Source organism: Heliangelus exortis, chromosome 1 (assembly GCF_036169615.1).
Source record: "Heliangelus exortis chromosome 1, bHelExo1.hap1, whole genome shotgun sequence".
Classification (NCBI taxonomy): Eukaryota; Metazoa; Chordata; class Aves; order Apodiformes; family Trochilidae; genus Heliangelus; species Heliangelus exortis.
Window position 1 is genome coordinate 196,876,887 of NC_092422.1, and position 22,688 is coordinate 196,899,574.

Here is a 22,688-nt window from a genome sequence, read left to right on the forward strand (position 1 = left end):
ACACATCCAGGGGGGTTTGGAAAGGCTCCAGAGAAGGAGACTCCACAACCTCTCTGGGCAGCCTGGGCCAGGGCTCCCTCAGCCTCACCCTCAACAAGTTTCTCCTGCTCATGCTGAGCTGGAACTTCCTCTCTTCTCCCTTCAACCCATTCTTCCTTGGCCTCTCCCTGGCCACCCCCAAAAAGAGATTGGCCCCTTCCTCTTGCCCCCCACCCCTCAGCTCTTGATGGACATTCAGCAGATCCCCTCTCAGCCTTCTCTTCTCCAGCCTCAACAGCCCCAGGCCTCTCACTCTTTCTTCCCAGCACAGATGCTCAAGTCCCTTCCTCACCCTCCCACCTCTCCCTTGGCCTCTCTCCAGTAGATCCCAGTCTCTCCTCAACTGGGGAGCCCCAGACTGGAGCCAGGATCCCAGCTCTGGTCTCCCCAGAGCAGAGCAGAGGAGGAGGAGAACCTCCCTGGATCTGCTGGACACACTTTTCCACACTTTTAGACATTAGGAAAAAAATTCTTTAAGGGTGGTGAGAGCCTAGCACAGGTTGCCCAAGGAAGCTGTGGCTGCCCCATCCCTGGCAGTGTCTCAGGTCAGGCTGGATGGGGCTTGGAACACCCTGGGCTGTTGGGAGGTGTCCCTGCCCATGGCAGGAAGGCTGGGACAGGATGAGCTTTAAGGTCCCGTCTAACCCAACCCATCCTGTGACCGGTTCCACCCCACTCACCGCAGCCAACATGGCGCCCGCCGCACTCCCACCCTTCCCGCCAAAGGAGAGGAGGGGGCACAGGCCCCGCCCCTCCCTCACGCGCGGCGCAGGCTGTGACGTCACCGCGGCGCGCGGGGCGGCCGTTAGCGGCGCGGCCGCTTCCCTCAGGTCTGTTCTGCCTCACAACCCCCCGGGAACAAGGGGGTCTCAGCCCTTCCCTGACAGGAATTTTGTGTCTCCTCAGCTCCCCTCAACCCCAGCCCTGCGGCAGGTACTGTGGCCGACCTCACCGACACTCTCCCTCGTTACCTTCTGGCTCCTTGGGCCTGGAGCGGGGTGGGGTTCTCCTGAGGGGAGGTGGCGGGCACTCGGCCGTGTGTGAGGGCGGGGGGTGCGTAGAGGTTGGGGTCGCCTCGGTGTGATGGGTCAGGACGCTGGGAGGGAGATGTGGGGCTTCTTCTGTGAGAGAAGGGTCAGGAGGTGGGGGGGTGGGAGATGTGGGGCCTCTTTGGGGTATGGGTGAGGATGGGGGCGAGATGTGAGGCTTCTTATGTATGAAAAGAGTCGAGATAAGGGGGATATGGAGCCTCTTTGGGGTATGGGTGAGGATGGGGGGGAGATGTGAGGCCTCCTGTATGAGAAGAGTCGGGATGGGGGGGATATGGAGCCTCCTTGGGGTATGGGAGAGGATGGGGGGAGATGTGGGGCCTCCTGTGTGTGAGAGGGGTGAGGATGGAGGGGAGATGTGGGGTCTCTTCTGTGCCTGGGCAAGAGAGGCTCAGAGGGTCCCTGTGTGTGTACAGCTGCTCCTCTCCAAAAAAAAAAAAAAAACATAATTATTTTTGGGCCCCTCAGTGAAGAATTATGTGACAGGTTTTGAAGCGAGTGGCAGGAAGGAATAGGAGCATATTTTGGTGATGAAAGAGCAGAAAAAGCCACAAGGGTTATTTCTTTCCCATCTGGTGTTGTTGGGTGTAAATGTAGGTTAAAAAAACCACTGTTGCCAACTGAAAGGAGTGAGAATTTTCAATAAAAACCCTGACAAGGCCTTTCCTGCCTCTGGCTTTTGCTTGGAGAAGGGTGGAGCTTTGCCTCTCATTTCTAAAAAATGTTACATTTTCCAAAATTGAGACTGGGGTCTCTCTTTATCCTCTCATTTGCACCTCACTGGAGAAAAATGGGTGCTGGATGAGGTTCCAAGCAGAGACAGAAGAATTAATCAAAGAAACATTACTTATTTTTTTCCTGCTTTTGGTTTTAATGTGCTCTGCCTGCAGATCAAGTCCATTTCTGTTGTTTATATTGAATTGCTGGTTTTTTTTTCTTTACTCTCATGCTGACTGCAATTCTTACTGGGTAAAAATTGACAGATTTTTGTCTTTTCTGTGGGTTTTTTGGTTCCAGACAATGACACCAGAACAGAGCCCCACAACTTCCCTCATTGACAGGACCATCAAGATGAGGAAAGAGACTGAAGCCCGAAAAGTTGTCCTGGCCTGGGGACTCCTGAACGTGTCTGTTGCAGGCATGATATACACTGAAATGTAGGTTCCTTGGCACATCTCTTGCCAAACAAGCCCAACCATCCTGTTTTCTATATCCCTAAATATTTCCCAGGATGGAATAGCTCCAAAATGACAACTTCTTGCTTTGTTTTCAGGACTGGGAAACTCATCAGCTCATATTACAACATCACATACTGGCCACTCTGGTATATTGGTGAGTCCCTGCAGCATTTAATTTAATTTTCAGGTTTTTATTTTTTTTCACGTGTCAGTTTTATTGCTAAAAATGTCATTTTAATCCAGCCAGTTTTTTCTTTTTAAATTAAAACTTTGTTGTACTCATTGTTCTCTCCACTATTGGGATTTCAACATTTTTAATGATAGGTAAGGAGGGGTAGCAGCCTCCTTAGGTATATTATGAAAGTTAAATACATTTAAAATAGATAAACACATAAATGTTAAATACATAAACAGGTGCATTAAATACATTTCATGTGTGAAGAACGCTGCAGGTTTCACTGCCTTGTGGATGAGGATGGCATTTCACAGTAATTAAAGTTTGGTTTGGATGAGCAGACTCTTAATTATCCAATAGAATTAGAAAATGAAGCCAGATTGGGAGAAAAATATGAGATGAATCAGAGAATCACAGGATGTCAGGGGTGGGAAGGGAGGTGTGGAGATGCCCCAGTGCAACCCCCCTGCCCCAGCAGGATCCCCCAGGGCAGCCCACACAGGAACACATCCAGGGGGGTTTGGAAAGGCTCCAGAGAAGGAGACTCCACAACCTCTCTGGGCAGCCTGGGCCAGGGCTCCCTCAGCCTCACCCTCAACAAGTTTCTCCTGCTCATGCTGAGCTGGAACTTCCTCTCTTCTCCCTTCAACCCATTCTTCCTTGGCCTCTCCCTGGCCACCCCCAAAAAGAGATTGGCCCCTTCCTCTTGCCCCCCACCCCTCAGCTCTTGATGGACATTCAGCACATCCCCTCTCAGCCTTCTCTTCTCCAGCCTCAACAGCCCCAGGCCTCTCACTCTTTCTTCCCAGCACAGATGCTCAAGTCCCTTCCTCACCCTCCCACCTCTCCCTTGGCCTCTCTCCAGTAGATCCCAGTCTCTCCTCAACTGGGGAGCCCCAAACTGGAGCCAGGATTCCAGCTCTGGTCTCCCCAGGGCAGAGCAGAGCAGAGGAGGAGGAGGAGAAAAGGAGGAGGAGGAGGAGAACCTCCCTGGATCTGCTGGACACACTTTTCCTGATGCACCCTTGGGTGCCATGGAATGACAGATGGTTTGACAGAAGAAAATTTTTTAGAAAGATTCTTGAAACTGCATTGAAGGACTTGTCCCATTTGCAAAGGGAGTGTCCCTTTTGAAAAGTTCAGGCTTTGCAAGAAAAATTAATCTCAATATAAAAAGGAAAATAATCTCAAATGGTTCTTGTAGAACCCACCAACATCTTCCTGGATATTTGCCACAATTTGTGCTCATTGATAGCACTGCTAACAGCCTATTTTTGAGGGATATATGCCTGGTTTTCTGGCAAATAATATACTTTTATTATTCCCTTGCTCAAACTCTGGTTAAAAATCTTCTGTGTTTGTTTCTAGAACTGGCACTTGCATCTCTCTTCAGCCTCAATGCCTTGTTTGATTTCTGGAGGTACTTCAAATACACAGTGGCACCCACCAGCCTGGTCATGAGCCCTGGCCAGCAGACCCTGCTGGGCTTGAGGAATGCAGGTGGGTGTAAAGAAAGAGCTCTGGAAATGTTTTTATTCATCTCTTTTTTTGGTTTTGTTTTTTGTTATTTTGAATCACAGAATGCTTTGGGTTGGGAGAGACCTTCAGGATCATCCAGTTCCAACCTCATTACATGGGGACACCTCCCACCAGCCCAGGGGGCTCCAAGCCCCATCCAACCTGACCTGAGACACTGCCAGGGATGGGGCAGCCACAACTTCCTTGGACAACCTGGGCCAGGCTCTCCCCACCCTCAAATTCCAGAATTTCCTCCCCGTCTCCAACCTCAATCTCCCCTTTCTCTCCAAGTTTTAACCCATTTCCCTTGTCCTCTCCCTACCCCTCAATGTCCAAAGCCCTCCCCCAGCTTTCTTTTAGGCTGGAAATCCTTAGGCTGCTTTTTTCACACCTTTGACCTTGCAAAGTCAGAGGGCAGCATCCCAGGGAAACACCAGGAGTTGCCTGGTGTAAATTGAGCATTTAATTCCCAGCATCATGGGGAAGTTTTTCCACCCTCCAACCACCTCCCACCCCCAAAAGGCAGAGTCCTGCTGTTTATCTTGTGCTCTGGAAATCAAATCACAGAATTGTCCCAGAGAATCCCAGAATGGTTTGGGTTTGAAAGGACCTTAAATATCATCCAGTCCCAACCCCCTGCATGGGCAGGGACACCTCCCACCAGCCCAGGGGGCTCCAAGCCCCATCCAACCTGACCTGAGACACTGCCAGGGATGGGGCAGCCACAGCTTCTGGGGGCAACCTGGGCCAGGCTCTCCCCACCCTCAGATTCCAGAATTTCTTCCCCATCTCCAACCTCAATCTCCCCTTTCTCTCCAAGTTTTAACCCATTTCCCTTCTCCTCTCCCTACCCCCCCGTGTCCAAAGCCCTCCCCCAGCTTTCTTGGAGCCCCTTCAGATATTGGAAGGTTGCTCTGAGCTCACCTGGGAGCCTCCTCTTCTCCAGGCTGAACAACCCCAATCCCTCAGCCTGGCTTCCCAGGGAGGTGCTCAGCCCTCTGAGCATTTGAGTGGCTCTGCTCTGGACACCTTCCAGGAGCTCTGTGTCCTCCTGGTGTTGGGGACATTGAGGTGACATCTGCCTTTGTGGCAGGATTCTTTGGGTTCTGAATTAGCTGACGTGAGCAATGAACTGAGTGGTTCCAGCTTCACTATTTTTCTTTTCTCCAGTGACTGAATTCTCTAGGGTGCAGATTTTTCTCATCTCCCTTCTCCCATCTTTATAAATTTACCATGGGTGGGTTTTGTTCTCCCTTGAGAGTTTGAGGTTGTTTATTCTGTTTTTTTTTTTCCTTTTTGCAGCTGTGCAAACCACTCCACCTCGTGAGCTGGCAGCAAAGAAAGTCCCCTCCTCAACACCTTCTCCTCCCATCCAGGGTCAGAGTGTGCTGAGCTACAGCCCCTCCCGCTCCCCCAGTGCCAGTCCCAAGTTTACTACTGGTTGTATCACAGGGTACAGCCCTCAGCTACAGGCTCTGGCAAGCAACAGCCCTTCCTACAGTGGTGCTGTAACCTACTCACCCAGCAGCAGCTACAATAAGGTAACAACCAAGGGTACAGTTTGCTCCTTGTTTTGTCCACACACGATGGAATGTGAGCAGAGAGGAGTTGTGTGTTTATTCCTTTTGCAAATCAGATGCAAATTTCTTGCCTCAGGATTTGTTCTTTTTCCACGTTGGCATCTCCCTTTATGGAGTTGCTGCTCAGTTTCAGAGCAAAGCAGGAAAAAAGAAACCAAAAATACAAAGAAATAAAAAAAAACCAACCCAAACACACGAGGGTTTAAAAAAAAACCCAAGCCAAACACACAAAGGTTTTCTCTTTTCTGTTCAAGTCATTTACAAATCGAGGTGAAATTCTGTCTTGAAGTGACACATTTGGTTTTTTCTGCCCCAGGTTTCCAGCTTCAGCCCCTCTCCCAGTGGAGTACCACACCCCACCAGTATAGGACCAGTGGAAAGTGGTGGCCTGAGGTCCCGTTACCGCTCTTCACCCATTCTCTACAATTCTCCTACTGGCAAAGAAGACTACATGACAGACCTCAAGTCTCTGGACACCTTCCTGCGAAACGAAGAGGAGAAACAGCACAGAGTTCAACTGGGTAAGTCAGGGTGGATGGAAGAGCTTGGGGTGGAGAACATGTTGGGTTTGTTTGGAGGAGATGTTGGGTTTGTTTGGAGGAGATGTTGGGTTTGTTTGGAGGAGATGTTGGGTTTGTTTGGAGGAGATGTTGGGTTTGGAGGAGATGTTGGGTTTGTTTGGAGGAGATGTTGGGTTTGTTTGGAGGAGATGTTGGGTTTGTTTGGAGGAGATGTTGGGTTTGTTTGGGGAAGATGTTGGGTTTGTTTGGGGAAGATGTTGGGTTTGTTTGGAGGAGATGTTGGGTTTGTTTGGAGAAGATGTTGGGTTTGTTTGGAGGAGATGTTGGGTTTGTTTGAGGAAGATGTTGGGTTTGTTTGGAGGAGATGTTGGGTTTGTTTGGAGGAGATGTTGGGTTTGTTTGGAGCAGATGTTGGGTTTGTTTGGAGGAGATGTTGGGTTTGTTTGAGGAAGATGTTGGGTTTGTTTGGAGGAGATGTTGGGTTTGTTTGGAGGAGATGTTGGGTTTGTTTGGAGGAGATGTTGGGTTTTTTTGGAGGAGATGTTGGGTTTGTTTGGAGGAGATGTTGGGTTTGTTTGAGGAAGATGTTGGGTTTGTTTGGAGGAGATGTTGGGTTTGTTTGGAGGAGATGTTGGGTTTGTTTGGAGCAGATGTTGGGTTTGTTTGGAGCAGATGTTGGGTTTGTTTGGGGAAGATGTTGGGTTTGTTTGGGGAAGATGTTGGGTTTGTTTGGAGGAGATGTTGGGTTTGTTTGGAGGAGATGTTGGGTTTGTTTGGAGCAGATGTTGGGTTTGTTTGGAGGAGATGTTGGGTTTGTTTGGAGGAGATGTTGGGTTTGTTTGGAGGAGATGTTGGGTTTGTTTGGAGGAGATGTTGGGTTTCTTTGGAGCAGATGTTGGGTTTGTTTGGAGGAGATGTTGGGTTTGTTTGGAGGAGATGTTGGGTTTGTTTGGAGGAGATGTTGGGTTTCTTTGGAGCAGATGTTGGGTTTGTTTGGAGGAGATGTTGGGTTTGTTTGGAGGAGATGTTGGGTTTCTTTGGAGCAGATGTTGGGTTTGTTTGGGGAAGATGTTGGGTTTGGAGGAGGAAGATGTTGGGTTTGTTTGGGGAAGATGTTGGGTTTGTTTGGAGGAGATGTTGGGTTTGTTTGGAGGAGATGTTGGGTTTGTTTGGAGGAGATGTTGGGTTTGTTTGGAGCAGATGTTGGGTTTGTTTGGAGCAGATGTTGGGTTTGTTTGGGGAAGATGTTGGGTTTTTTTTTGACATTGGGGTTGGTGGGTGTGAAAATTTGGAAAGGATTCCAGCCTGCTGGTAGTAGGAAGCAGAACCAACTCATTGATGGTGGCACCATTGTTCCTGCATATCTCCAGAGCTTCCAGAAGTTTTCCTCCAAACTTTTCCTTTGGGCAGGATGCATCCTGCTCTGGCAGTGTAAGGAAATGTGCATGGGAAGATTATCTGAGTGTGATAAGAGATGAGATAAGCCTTGAGGAGAGGGTTGTCTGTTGGAGAAGACATTCCACATAAGGCTTTTTTTTTTGTCTTGGATTGGAACAATCAAGATAAATGTGAAATGAGGGTTTGTGCAGGCTGATTGTACTGAGCCTATTCACAGCAGATCAAAGACTGCCCTCTCACCTCCCAGAAGTACCAGGCAGTAATTTGACCTCTCTTCTTTGATGATTGAATCATTTTAGGAAGCTCAGATTCCAGCTCTCCTTCCAGCAGCCCAACTTTTTGGAATTACAGTCGTTCCATGGCAGATTATGCACAGATGCTGAGAAAGTTCCAGTATCAGCTGGCATGCAGATCCCAGGCTCCATCAGCACACAAGGATGAAGCTGATCTCAGCTCCAAACAGGCTGCAGAAGAGGTAAATTCATAGATATTATGGACAAGAGGAAGAAACAGGTCTGTAAAATATCCAGCTTGGTGCAAAGGTTTGAATTTGAGCTGTGTCAAAAGTGTTGCAGAGAGAGAAAAGTCCTCTTAAAGGTTTTTACACTTGGAAAATTATTTCTGCCTTTAGCTTACACTGGCTAAAATACATTTGTGACACAAAAAATAGTTGAAACTCATCTGTTTTTAACTCAGTGGCAGACCATGACAGGTTGGAGAGGTGGAGCCATTCCACCCTCCTGGAGTTCAGCAAGACCAAATGCAAGGTTCTGCCCATGGGTGGGGACAATTCCCAGCAGAAATCCAGGCTGGGTGGAGAATGGGTGGAGAGCAGCCCTGAGGAGAAGGACTTGGGGGTGTGGGGTGAGGAGAAGCTCAAGAGAGGCATCAAACCCCCCATGTCCTGGGCTGCATCCCCAGCAGTGTGAGCAGCAGGGCCAGGGAGGGGATTGTCCCCCTCTGCTGGGCTCTGGGGAGCCCCCCCTGGGGTAAAGCTGTGTCCAGCTCTGGGGTCCCCAGCAGCAGAAGGACACGGAGCTGTTGGAGCCAGTGCAGAGGAGGCCCTGGAGCTGCTGGGAGGGCTGGAGCAGCTCTGCTCTGGAGCCAGGCTGAGAGAGTTGGGGGTGTTGAGGCTGGAGAAGAGAAGGATCCCATGGGGAGACCTTAGAGCACCTTCCAGTGCCTGAAGGGGCTCCAGGAAAGCTGGGGAGGGACTTGGGACAAGGGCCTGGAGGGATGGGACCCTGCGAGGGGGAAGGGTTTGCAGCTGGGAGAGGGGAGATGGAGAGGAGATCTTGGGCAGGGAGGGAGGGAGGGAGGGAGAAATTGTTTGGGGTGAGGGTGCTGAGCTTTAGAACCAGGTTGCCCAGGAAAAGAGTCTCTGCCCCATCCCTGGCAGTGTTCAAAGCCAGGTTGGATGGGGCTTGGAGCAATCTGGGAGGGAGGTGTCCCTGCCCATGGCAGGGGGGTTGGAATGAGCTGAGCTTTCAGTTCTCTTCCAACCCAAACCATTCCAGGATTCTGTTTCTTGGGGAGGGAGGGAGGGAGAAATTGTTTGGGGTGAGGGTGCTGAGCCCCTGGGTGCCCAGGTTGCCCCCAGAAGCTGTGGCTGCCCCATCCCTGCAGTGTCTCAGGTCAGGTTGGATGGGGCTTGGAGGCCCCTGGGCTGGTGGGAGGTGTCCCTGCCCATGCAGGGGGTTGGAACTGGATGAGCTTTGAGGTCCCTTCCAACCCAACCCATTCCTGATTCCTTGATGCTATGACATAAAGCAGAAAGCCTTTACTCCTGCATCTAAAGCAAGTTTGAAAGAATTCCTGTGGCTTCAGTTAAATTTGAGCATTTTTCTTTATTAATCTAGTGAAGCTTCCCCTTTAAATACCTCTGAAATCCAGTCTACAATTCACACCAGTTTTATCCTAAGAGATCAGAGAGTTTAAGATTGAATTCAGCCTCACAAAAGATGATTGTGCCAGGAGTAAAATGTGAAGTTCTTCCATGTCCTTAACTTGATAAAAATTTTAATAAACTTTTCCATAGGTTTGGGCCCGGGTGACAATGAACCGACAGCTCCTGGATCACATGGATTCCTGGACTGCCAAGTTCAGAAATGTAAGTCCCCTCCTCAAGGAATTCTGTGTGTTTAAGAAGAATTTCAGTGGAAAATCAACTCCCTGCCCCCCTGCATGCCATGGGAGGTGGGAAAAATTCTGAAGATTAGGGGGGATTGAGATAAAAACAAAAGGTGCTTTAGGAGAGAAGAACTGAGATGGATTTCTACCTGATGGCTGCATCCAGTTGGTGGCCGGTCACCAGTGGTGTCCCCCAGGGATCAGTGTTGGGCCCAGTTCTGTTTAATATCTTTAGTGAGGATTTAGATGAGGGGATTGAGTCCATCATCAGCAAATTTGCAGATGACACTAAGCTGGGGGGAAGTGTGGATCAGCTGGAAGGCAGGAGGGCTCTGCAGAGGGACCTGGACAGACTGGAGAGTTGGGCTGATCCCAAGGGGATGAGGTTCAACATTCCAAGTGCCGGGTCCTGCACTTTGGCCACAACAACCCCATGGGGAGCTCCAGGCTGGGCACAGAGTGGCAGAAAGGGAGCTGGGAGTCTGGATTGCCAGGAAGCTGAAGAGGAGCCAGCAGTGTGCCCAGGTGGCCAAGAAGGCCAATGGCATCCTGGGCTGGCTCAGGAACAGCGTGGCCAGCAGGTCCAGGGAAGGGATTCTGCCCCTGTGCTCAGCCCTGGGGAGGCCACAGCTTGAGTCCTGTGTCCAGTTCTGGGCCCCTCAGCTCAGGAAGGAGATTGAGGTGCTGGAGCAGGTCCAAAGGAGGCAACTGGGCTGGGGAAGGGATCCAGCACAGATCCTCTGAGGAGAGGCTGAGGGAGCTGGGGGTGTTGAGGCTGGAGAAGAGGAGGCTCAGGGGAGACCTCATCACTCTCTCCAACTCCCTGAAAGGAGGTTGGAGCCAGGGGGGGGTTGGGCTCTTTTCCCAGGCAACTCTCAGCAAGACAAGAGGGCACAAGAGGTCTCAAGTTGTGCCAGGGGAGGTTTAGGTTGGACATTAGAAAGAATTTCTTTCTGGAGAGGGTGCTCAGCCATTGGAATGGGCTGCCCAGGGAAGGGGTGGATTCTCCATCCCTGGAGATATTTCCAAAGAGCCTGGATGTGGCACTCAGTGCCATGGGCTGGGAACTGCAGTGGGAGTGGATCAAGGGTTGGACTTGATGAGCTCTGAGGTCCCTTCCAACCCGGCTAATTCTATGATTCTATGATTCTGATCTCAACTTTCTGAAAACTTCAAAGCTCTGAAGCTCACCTCCTTCTGACTGACAAACTAAAGCATCTGGGGTGTGCCAGGACTTGGTTTTCCTTGCTGATTGCTAAACTGCTGTTTCTGCAGCATTTCTCACCCATTCTGCTGGGCTCAAAGCAGGGAAAATTCCCCCCCCCCCTCCTGAGTTTTCCTGATAGTCCTGAGAAGTGTAATAAAAATCAAAAACCTTGAGCTTATCAACAGAAATTGCCACAGCAGAGGAGACTTCACTGCACAAATGGTGAAATAATCAGTAAATCTGATTTACTGCAACTTGGAGTTGCCCCTCAGTCATAGCATCTATCAAGGGCATTGTTTTGCTTGTGCTTTTCCAAATTCTCCTTTAAAATCAGCTGCTTCCTGAAAGAAATATTTTAAAAATTCTGATCAACTGGAGTTCTGGTACAATCAGGAAGGGACTGCTCCTCTTTTTGCTTCAAATTTGTGTTGGTTTTTTTTTTAGGGTTTTTTTAAATAATGAAATAAGTGAAGAGCAACAATTAGTAGGAGATTCCTGAGCATCTGTTCCTAAACCAGCTTGCTTCAATTCCCAAATCCTGTCACATACAAATCCCATACATTTTGGGTTTTTTTATCAGCTCCTTGGTTTCCTGAAACAAATGTTAGGGGGAGTGCACCCATCCAAGTATAAATTATCTTTATGGATGCAGAGCTGTGCTCCACCACCCCCCTGAGCCTCATTGTTCAGCAAACCTTTATCTGCTACCTGGCAGAGAATTTTTTTCCTGACTCCTTTACATTGTATTTTCTGGCCTTTTAGGAGGTATTAAAGACTCAATTCAACTCTTGATGTTTGGATTTAATTACTTCTTTCCTTGCTTGGCTTCAGTTGTTAAGCTTTGTCATTGTAAAAAGGATGATTTATGGGGCTAAGATAAGAGCTGGAGGGTCTTAGATCTTTTTCTTGCTTTTGACCTGTTGAATTTTTACCTTTTTTCTTTCCTAGTGGATTAATGAGACTATTCTAGTGCCTCTAGTCCAAGAGATTGACTCTGTGAGCACTCAGCTGAGGAGAATGGGCTGTCCAGAACTGCAGATTGGAGGTAGGATGAGCTTCTGGCTTCCTGGTGGGGGTTGCTGGATGGGTGTGATAGAAATCAGGGCTGGTAAATATTGTTGTGCCATTGCCACTGGGGGCTGGTGTGGGGTCTGTGCCATGGCACACCTCTGCTTCAGCTGGAAAGGTTCTTCATGAGGCATTGGGAAATACTGATGGAGTCCTGCTTGTTTCATACAATTTATAAACATTTCTCTTTTCCTCCCCCTTTTCCTCCCCCTTTTCCTCCCCCTTTTCCTCCCCCTTTTCCTCCCCCTTTTCCTCCCCCTTTTCCTCCCCCTTTTCCTCCCCCTTTTCCTCCCCCTTTTCCTCCCCCTTTTCCTCCCCCTTTTCCTCCCCCTTTTCCTCCCCCTTTTCCTCCCCCTTTTCCTCCCCCTTTTCCTCCCCCTTTTCCTCCCCCTTTCCCTCCCCCTTTCCCTCCCCCTTTCCCTCCCCCTTTCCCTCCCCCTTTCCCTCCCCCTTTCCCTCCCCCTTTCCCTCCCCCTTTCCCTCCCCCTTTCCCTCCCCCTTTCCCTCCCCCTTTCCCTCCCCCTTTCCCTCCCCCTTTCCCTCCCCCTTTCCCTCCCCCTTTCCCTCCCCCTTTCCCTCCCCCTTTCCCTCCCCCTTTCCCTCCCCCTTTCCCTCCCCCTTTCCCTCCCCCTTTCCCTCCCCCTTTCCCTCCCCCTTTCCCTCCCCCTTTCCCTCCCCCTTTCCCTCCCCCTTTTTCCCCCTGTTCCTCCCCCTTTCCCTCCCCCTTTCCCTTCCCCTTTCCTCCTCTCCTTTTTAGTTTTCTCTTCCCCCCTTTTGTTCTTCCCCCCCTTTCCTTCCTTCCCCCCCTTTCCTTCCTTCCCCCCCTTTCCTTCTTCCCCCCCTTTCCTTCTTCCCCCCTACCCTTTCCTTCTTCCCCCCTACCCTTTCCTTCTTCCCCCCTACCCTTTCCTTCTTCCCCCCCACCTTTCCTTCTTCCCCCCCCAAACCTTTCCTTTTTTCCCCCCCTTTCCTTTTTTCCCCCCTTTCCTTTTTTCCCACCCTTTCCTTTTTTCCCCCCTTTCCTTTTTCCCCCCCTTTCCTTTTTTCCCACCCTTTCCTTTTTTCCCACCCTTTCCTTTTTTCCCACCCTTTCCTTTTTTCCCACCCTTTCCTTTTTTCCCACCCTTTCCTTTTTTCCCACCCTTTCCTTTTTTCCCACCCTTTCCTTTTTTCCCACCCTTTCCTTTTTCCCCCCCTTGCCTTCTCCTCAGGTTGTCCAGGGGAGGTTTATATGGGAGCTGGGGAACAATTTCTCCCTGGAAGGGTTGTCAGGGCCTGGCCCAGGCTGCCCAGGACAGGGCTGGAGTCCCCATCATCCCTGGGGACCCCATAATCATGGAATTTCAGGACATGGTTTAGTTGGCCTGGTGATGTTGGGTTGACAGTTGGAATTCTGCTTTCCAACCTTCAGGATTCCACATCCTGTGCTGCAAAGCAGACACCTGCTGCTTCCTTGGGATGGAAACAAGCATTTGGGATAGTGCCACGCCTTCAGTATTTCTAGGACTTGAAATGGTGGCCAAATGGTGAACTTGCTTGCCACATGTGGCCAGGGAACTTATTTCTGGGGGGTTGGGGTGACTGTAGCTGAGCTGTGGTGGCTCCTCTTGTCTGACAGAAGCCAGCATCAGCAGCCTGAAGCAGGCAGCACTCGTGAAAGCTCCGCTCATCCCCACCCTGAACGCCCTCGTGCAGTATTTGGATCTGTCCCCAAACCAGGAGTATTTGGTTGAAAGGATCAAAGGTGAGTGGTGGCACTTCAGAACAGTCCCCTCACCAAGAGCCACCTGTTGGTGGCATCAGTGGAGGTGTCACAGCAGGGACCAGCAGGTTCACGGATGAAACTGGGAGGGGTGGCTGATGGACCAGAAGGTTGTGCTGCTCTCCAACAAGGTCTGGACAGGCTGCAGAGCCTGGGGAACCTCCTGAAGACCCAAGTGTGGAGTTCTGCATCTGGGGAGGAATAACCCCAACCCCCAGTACAGAGCTGGGGGTGTCCTGCTGGGAAGCAGCTCCATGGAGAAAGCCCTTGGAGTCCTGGGGGACAGGGAATTATTGCCAGCTTCAGCTGAGGTGTCTTCCTTTTCTTCTTCTTTTTCCTTTTCTTTTTTCCTTTTCTTTTCCTTTTCCTTTTCTCATTTTCTTTTTCCCCTTTCCTTTTCCTTTTCTCCTTTCTCCTTTTATTTTCCCTTTCCCTTTTCTTTTTCATCTCCTGTGTTTGTGTAGAAATAACCCCAACCCCCAGTACAGAGCTGGGGGTGTCCTGCTGGGAAGCAGCTCCATGGAGAAAGCCCTTGGAGTCCTGGGGGACAGGGAATTCTCCAGGGGTCAGCAATGTGCCCTTGGGGCCAAGAGGGCCAATGGTGTCCTGGGGGCATCAGGAAAAGTGTGTCCAGCAGATCAGGGAGGTTCTCCTCCTCCTCCTCCTCCTCCTCCTCTGCTCTGCTCTGCCCTGGGGAGACCAGAGCTGGAATCCTGGCTCCAGTTTGGGGCTCCCCAGTTGAGGAGAGACTGGGATCTACTGGAGAGAGGCCAAGGGAGAGGTGGGAGGGTGAGGAAGGGACTTGAGCATCTGTGCTGGGAAGAAAGAGTGAGAGGCCTGGGGCTGTTGAGGCTGGAGAAGAGAAGGCTGAGAGGGGATCTGCTGAATGTCCATCAAGAGCTGAGGGGTGGGGGGCAAGAGGAAGGGGCCAATCTCTTTTTGGGGGTGGGCAGGGAGAGGCCAAGGAAGAATGGGTTGAAGGGAGAAGAGAGGAAGTTCCAGCTCAGCATGAGCAGGAGAAACTTGTTGAGGGTGAGGCTGAGGGAGCCCTGGCCCAGGCTGCCCAGAGAGGTTGTGGAGTCTCCTTCTCTGGAGCCTTTCCAAACCCCCCTGGATGTGTTCCTGTGTGGGCTGCCCTGGGGGATCCTGCTGGGGCAGGGGGGTTGCCCTGGGGCATCTCCACACCTCCCTTCCCACCCCAAACATTCTGTGATTCTATGAAAGCTGCTTTTCCTCACAACTTTCCCTTTTTTTCTAGCCCTACAGGGCTCAGATGTACCTTTGGGACTGGTTTTTCAAAGCTTACTTTCTCATTTTCCTGCTGCCTGCTCAGGATGGGACAAGGTGGATTTAATGCCTTCATTAATTAAAAATAAATTTCCCTGGCAACTCACCTCCCTGTGCTGTTACCTTTCCAAGCAATTAGCTGAACTTTTCTTATTTTTATACCCCAGAAACATGTATGAAGCCCCTAAAACTATCCTAAAACACCAGTTTCAACCCCAAATAACTGAGGAACTTTTATTTTCAGAGCTGTCCCAGGGAGGGTGCATGAGCTCGTTCCGCTGGAACAGAGGAGGGGATTTCAAAGGCCGCAAGTGGGACACTGACTTGCCCACTGATTCCTCTGTGAGTTTGCAAAGACATCTCATTACAACTTTAATTAGTTTAGTTTTAATCAGGAAATCTTGTGAGGAGCACATTAAAATCCTGTTTGCACCTTTCTGTGGATCATCCCCTTGTAGGAATAACACAAATGCCACAACTGCTGGATTTTGGTAATAAATTTTTGAGGAGCCTGAAGCTGGTGTTGCACATCCTTCACCTACAAGGGCAGGAAGAGCAGCACCTCTTTGCAACAACTTAAAAATTCAGTTGTGGGAATGAAAATAATTAATAAAACATCAAAAAAGACCACAAATCAATTTTCAGTTCCTTTGGAGAACAAAGTCCTGAATTTCAGGGCTTCCCAGCTTTGGTGGCAAAGATCTCATTCTCAAATGAGAATCATTTAGAAAATGAGAATTTAGAAAATAAAACCTTTCTTGAAATGGGATTTCATTTTCTGTTTGTGAAGATGATTAAATATCCTGGCACATGGAGGAACTCTCAGTGTCTTGATAAGTCCTCAGGGTGAAGAGCTCCAAAGTATTTAAAGATCATGAGAGAGAATTTGATCTTTTCTCACAACCATCTGGGACAAGTGGTGTTGTCCTGCAAGGGCAGGAAGAGCAGCACCTCTTTGCAACAACTTAAAAATTCAGTTGTGGGAATGAAAATAATTAATTTATTAATTTATTATCAAAAAAGACCACAAATCAATTTTCAGTTCCTTGGGAGAACGAAGTCCTGAATTTCAGGGCTTCCCAGCTTTGGTGGCAAAGATCTCATTCTAAAATGAGAATCATTTAGAAAATGAGAATTTAGAAAATAAAACCTTTCTTGAAATGGGATTTCATTTTCTGTTTGTGAAGATGATTAAATATCCTGGCACATGGAGGAACTCTCAGTGTCTTGATAAGTCCTCAGGGTGAAGAGCTCCAAAATATTTAAAGATCATGGGAGAGAATTTGATCTTTTCTCACAACCATCTGGGACAAGTGGTGTTGTCCTACAAGGGCAGGAAGAGCAGCACCTCTTTGCAACAACTTAAAAATGCAATTGAGGGCATGAAAATAATTAATAAAACATCAAAAAAGACCACAAATCAATTTTCAGTTCCTTGGGAGAACGAAGTCCTGAATTTCAGAGCTTCCCAGCTTTGGTGGCAAAGATCTCATTCTAAAATGAGAATCATTTAGAAAATGAGAATTTAGAAAATAAAACCTTTCTTGAAATGGGATTTCATTTTCTGTTTGTGAAGATGATTAAATATCCTGGCACATGGAGGAACTCTCAGTGTCTTGATAAGTCCTCAGGGTGAAGAGCTCCAAAGTATTTAAAGATCATGAGAGAGAATTTGATCTTTTCTCACAACCATCTGGGACAAGTGGTGTTGTCCTGCAAGGGCAGGAAGAGCAGCACCTCTTTGCAACAACTTAAAAATTCAGTTGTGGGAATGAAAATAATTAATAAAACATCAAAAAAGACCACAAATCAATTTTCAGTTCCTTGGGAGAACGAAGTCCTGAATTTCAGAGCTTCCCAACTTTGGTGGCAAAGATCTCATTCTAAAATGAGAATCATTTAGAAAATAAAACCTTTCTTGAAATGGGATTTAATTTTCTGTTTGTGAAGATGATTAAATATCCTGGCACATGGAGGAACTCTCAGTGTCTTGATAAATCCTCAGGGTGGAGAGCTCCAAAGTATTTAAAGATCACGAGAGAGAATTTGATCTTTTCTCACAACCATCTGGGACAAGTGGTGTTGGGTCCTACAAGGGCAGGAAGAGCAGCACCTCTTTGCAACAACTTAAAAATTCAGTTGTGGGAATGAAAATAATTAATAAAACATCAAAAAAGACCACAAATCAATTTTCAGTTCCTTGGGAGAACGAAGTCCTGAATTTCAGGGCTTCCCAGCTTTGGTGGCAAAGATCTCATTCTCAAATGAGAATCATTTAGAAAATGAGAATTTAGAAAATAAAACCTTTCTTGAAATGGGATTTGATTTTCTGTTTGTGAAGATGATTAAATATCCTGGCACATGGAGGAACTCTCAGTGTCTTGATAAGTCCTCAGGGTGTTGGGTTCTCCAGTATAAGAAATTAAAGATGAAATTATGACATAACTTACTGAAGACATTAAAAAAATACCACATTTTTGCTCATCACACCACATCATACACAGCCTTGTGATTTCCAAGGTCAACCTGCCAAAATTCTGGAGACTTTGGGCATTTAGCCCAGAGAAACACTTCAGGTTTGTGGACCCACCAGATCCTGTGAGGTATAAAACCCACATAAATCCTCAGATTCCACCTAATTTGCCCACATAAAAAGTTAAGGACTCTCCAGGGAGGCTTAAAACACACAGAGGCTGTGGCATGTTTTTTCTGGAGAGCACTTTTAGGGCTTGATTTCAAAAATCTGGCATTTTTAATGAAGACTTGAGGCCATCTCAGGTTTTTCCAGTGATTTTTATTTTGCTTTTCGTGAGGCAAAAGGAGGATTTTAAGCTTCCTCAGGCTCCTAAACACGGAGGGGGTTAAAGTCACTGTTGGAAGCAGAGAGTAGCAATGATGGTAATTAACACCTGAGATGATCACCAGAAAACTGCAGTGTTTTGAAGGATTTTTGGGGTAAAATTTGATGTTCTTTGCCCAGATCATCATGCATGTCTTCTGCACTTACCTGGACTCCAGGCTGCCACCTCACCCCAAGTACCCTGATGGCAAAACCTTCACTTCCCAACACTTCATCCAAACCCCGGATAAACCAGGTACCACCTCTCCCATTTCACTTCCTTTTGCCTCTCAGCTCAGCCTCCTGAAAAATCCCTTTTTCCAACTTTTCCTTCCCAGACACTTCCAATGAAAACGTGTTCTGCATCTACCAGAGCAGCATCAACCCTCCCCACTACGAGCTCATCTACCAGCGCCACGTCTACAACCTGCCCAAGGTACCTTTGTGGTCTTCTCCTGCCTCTGATTTGGGTTTGGTTTTGGTGTTTTGGGTTTTTTTTTAAAACTACCCACCTTGACTCAATAAAATTTGGATGGTTGACAGGAATATTGGACTCTTTCCACAAAATTCCAGCTGATTAAATATTACCTTGGCCTTTGACCGTGACGTAGTGCTTACTCTGCTACTAAACAACATCCTGAGCATCTCAGAGACATAACTAACTCAGTAGTAGCTTCCTCTTAAATTTATTTTAAAATTAAAATAATTTATATTAAAAGAACAAGTCATGTTCTTTTAACAGAAGATGTTAAAAGTTCTGGTTTAGAGCCAGCTTATCCCTAGGAAATCTGAGATGGGTGGGGGAAGCTTTCAGTATCAAAACACTGAAATTCTAAATTTCATTTTCATTTACCAGTGAATTTTAGTTTTCTCTCCAGCTGTGGTTGTGGCAGAATCTCTGCCTTACAGAAACCTCTATAATTTAAAGAATTTGGAGATTATAATCCAGCCAGAACCCCTATTTGCTCTTTTTCTGACATTTACCACACTGAAAAAAATTAAATATTAAGGCCAAAAACCCCACCAGCCCTCCCCATAACACCACATCAGTGTCTTTTCTTTGTTTGCTTATTCTACCTGAAATTTAGCTTTGTTTGCTAAATTATTTTGGTTTTTTTCTGGGAATTCAGGGCAGAAACAACATGTTCCACACCTTGCTCATGTTCCTGTATATCATAAAGACCAAGGAATCCGGGATGCTGGGGTGAGTTCCTCGGCATCGCGCCACCTATGAGACCTGAATCAAACCTGAAGGCACTTCAGAAATAAAAACTGCTGTGGGGGGAGGATCCTGATGGTGTTAAAATCATCATCTCACTGACACAATCACTATTTTTTTTCATAAAACTGGCTAAATCCTCATGTGTGAGAAAAACAACATCAGATTCCCCTTCGTTCCAGAAGAAACTACTCGAGTGGCAGCAAAGCACGAAGTTTCTGTGTTGAAATGTTGAAGCAGAGAATTGATTGGTTTTGTTTCATATTTTCACAGAGTGTCAGGGTTGGGAAGGGAGCTCTGGAGATGCCCCAGTGCAACCCCCCTGCCCCAGCAGGATCCCCCAGGGCAGCCCACACAGGAACACATCCAGGGGGGTTTGGAAAGGCTCCAGAGAAGGAGACTCCACAACCTCTCTGGGCAGCCTGGGCCAGGGCTCCCTCAGCCTCACCCTCAACAAGTTTCTCCTGCTCATGCTGAGCTGGAACTTCCTCTCTTCTCCCTTCAACCCATTCTTCCTTGGCCTCTCCCTGGCCACCCCCAAAAAGAGATTGGCCCCTTCCTCTTGCCCCCCACCCCTCAGCTCTTGATGGACATTCAGCAGATCCCCTCTCAGCCTTCTCTTCTCCAGCCTCAACAGCCCCAGGCCTCTCACTCTTTCTTCCCAGCACAGATGCTCAAGTCCCTTCCTCACCCTCCCACCTCTCCCTTGGCCTCTCTCCAGTAGATCCCAGTCTCTCCTCAACTGGGGAGCCCCAAACTGGAGCCAGGATTCCAGCTCTGGTCTCCCCAGGGCAGAGCAGAGCAGAGGAGGAGGAGGAGGAGGAGAACCTCCCTGGATCTGCTGGACACACTTTTCCTGATGCCCCCAGGACTCTCCAGTAGATCCCAGTCTCTCTTGAATTGAATTTTTAAGAACCCCTTTCATTTTCTTGTCATTAATTGGGAACCCTCTGGTTTTGCAGGCGTGTCAACCTGGGTTTATCAGGAGTCAACGTTCTGTGGATTTTTGGGGAATAACATCAGGAATTCCTCTCTGGCACCAGGAACCCAGGGACATTGTCACCTTCTGGACTCCAACTCCGCAGGATTCAGAGTGGGGGGTGACTTCAGCTCCTGCTTGGTGACAAAACCATTGAACACTTCACTGTCCAAATGCTGCAGCACCCGGCGGGTTCCCTCACTCCAGCTCCAGCTCCTCAACAAATCCTGGCTTGAAAAGGGATTTTCCTGGGGTTTTTCTGTGTCACCGTCGATGCCTTCAGCTCTGAGCCAAGACTCACCAATCAGAACTCAGCTTAAACAGTCAGAACCCAGTCTGACTGATCACAACCCAGTCTGACTGATCATACCCCACTCTGACCACAACCCAGTCTGACTGATCACAGCTCAGTCTGATCACAGCTCAGTCTGATCACAGCTCAGTCTGATCACAGCTCAGTCTGACTGATCACAACCCAGTCTGACTGATCAGGACCCAGTTTGATCACACCCCAGTCTGACTGATCACAACCCAGTCTGACTGATGACGACCCAGTCTGACTGACCACGACCCAGTCTGACTGACCACACCCCACTCTGACTGACCACACCCCACTCTGACTGACCACAGACCAGTCTGACTGACCACACCCCACTCTGACTGACCACACCCCACTCTGACTGACCACAACCCAGTCTGACTGACCACACCCCACTCTGACTGACCACACCCCACTCTGACTGACCACAACCCAGTCTGACTGACCACACCCCACTCTGACTGACCACACCCCACTCTGACTGACCACAACCCAGTCTGACTGACCACGCCCCAGTCTGACTGACCACACCCCACTCTGACTGACCACACCCCACTCTGACTGACCACACCCCAGTCTGACTGATCACACCCCAGTCTGACTGATGACAGCCCAGTCTGACTGACCACAGCCCAGTCTGACTGACCACACCCCAGTCTGACTGATCACACCCCAGTCTGACTGATCACACCCCAGTCTGACTGACCACAGCCCAGTCTGACTGACCACACCCCAGTCTGACTGATCACACCTCAGTCTGACTGATCACAACCCAGTCTGACTGATGACAGCCCAGTCTGACTGACCACACCCCAGTCTGACTGATCACACCCCAGTCTGACTGATGACAGCCCAGTCTGACTGACCACACCCCAGTCTGACTGACCACACCCCAGTCTGACTGACCACACCCCAGTCTGACTGACCACACCCCAGTTTAACCAACCTGAACCGAGTTTACCTGGGCTGAACCCACCCAAGTGACCCAAACCAGGTGTAAACGATCAGAACCAAGTTTAACCAACGGGAACCACGTTGTTCAACCAACCACTGACAGGAACCCAACTGAACCCAACTGATCTGAGTTACCTGTGACCCATCGGAACCACGTTTAACCAACCTGAACCAGCTTTAACCAGTCCAAACCCAGCTTAACCAGTTGGAACCGAGTTTACCTGACCCAAACCCAGTTAACTGACCCCCCCAGAGCTTCACCCACCTCAGGACTGAACCGGAACCACCACCAGGACTCAGACCCTGAGGACCAGGATGAGGATCCCCAGCGGTTCTGCTGGGTCCAGAAGCGGCGCCGCGGCTCGGGTCGGTTCTGGTTCTGTAGGACAAGAACAGTTTTGGGTTTTTATTCCTGGGCTGGGGGCAGCTGGGGAGGTTCTGGCCCCGTGGGATGTGGGGGTGTGAGGGGAGGGGGGGCAGTAAATGCCCAGCGTGGTTTTAGTGGTGATTTTTCTGTTGTTCTTTCTTGTCTTTTTGTTTCTTGTTGTATTTATTAGATTTTTATTTTTTTTACTTTTCTTTTTACTATTTTCTATTTTTAAATATTATCTTTTTAATTTTACTTTTTATATTTGATTTCTATTTTTGTTATTTTTACTTTTAGTTGTTACTTTGTATTTTACTTTTATTTTTGCTTCATTATTTTGACTTTTTTATATTTCTATTTTCCATTTTTATATTTGTATTTTACCTTTATTTTCAAATTCATTTCCACAAATTAATTTTACTTTATTTACACTTTATTTTTAGTTCATTAGTTCTACTTTTTATATTTCCATTTTTTATTTCTACTTTTATTTTCACATTTTACTTTTTAAATTTTATTTTATTTCCTTATTTCTAATTTTTATTTTTAAAATTTTACTGTTTTAACTTTATCCTCACTTTTAATTTTTCTCATTTTTAATTTTTTTCTTGTATTTATTTGATTTTTTTTACTTTTCTTTTTACTATTTTCTATTTTTAAATATTATCTTTTTAATTTTACTTTTTATAATTTGATTTCTATTTTTATTATTTTTACTTTTAGCTGTTACTTTTATTTTTGCTTCATTATTTTGACTTTTTTATATTTCTATATATTTTACTTTTATTTTCAAATTTATTTTCACTATTTTTAATTTTTACTTTTTGTTTGACATTTTATTTTTACTTCATTAATTTGACTTTTTTCTTTCCATTTTTTCTTATTTTTACTTTTATTTTCACATTTTATTTTTACTTTTAGCTGTTACTTATTTACTTTTTATTTTACTTTTATTTTTACTTCATTATTTTGACTTTTTTCTATTTTTATGTATTTTACTTTTATTTTCAAATTTATTTTCACTATTTTTAATTTTTACTTTTTATTTGACATTTTATTTTTACTTCATTAGACTTTTTATATTTCCATTTTTTATTTT

The 22,688-nt window shown here is 47.4% G+C and overlaps 1 protein-coding gene across 1 annotated transcript; it reads left to right on the plus strand.

The window, feature by feature from the left end:
* Positions 1-714: 714 nt before the first annotated feature.
* TMEM209 (transmembrane protein 209) lies at positions 715-21,730 on the plus strand. The gene is made up of 15 exons (XM_071734252.1): positions 715-972; positions 2,106-2,245; positions 2,362-2,420; positions 3,810-3,941; positions 5,262-5,500; positions 5,856-6,060; positions 7,758-7,933; positions 9,497-9,568; positions 11,744-11,840; positions 13,482-13,607; positions 15,157-15,254; positions 17,893-18,007; positions 18,090-18,187; positions 18,882-18,955; positions 19,933-21,730. Exons 1-15 carry the CDS (start codon positions 730-732, stop codon positions 19,985-19,987), a joined length of 1,929 nt encoding a protein of 642 aa, XP_071590353.1. The 5' UTR covers positions 715-729; the 3' UTR covers positions 19,988-21,730.
* The last annotated feature ends 958 nt before the right edge of the window (positions 21,731-22,688 follow it).

Excerpts from the sequence above, each read along its gene's own strand:
- TMEM209 (XM_071734252.1), top strand. The coding sequence starts at position 730 with ATGGCGCCCGCCGCACTCCCACCCTTCCCGCCAAAGGAGAGGAGGGGG. Across the intron at positions 11,841-13,481 it reads TCCAGAACTGCAGATTGGAG|AAGCCAGCATCAGCAGCCTG; the intron begins GTAGGATGAGCT and ends CTTGTCTGACAG. Across the intron at positions 15,255-17,892 it reads ACTTGCCCACTGATTCCTCT|ATCATCATGCATGTCTTCTG; the intron begins GTGAGTTTGCAA and ends TTCTTTGCCCAG.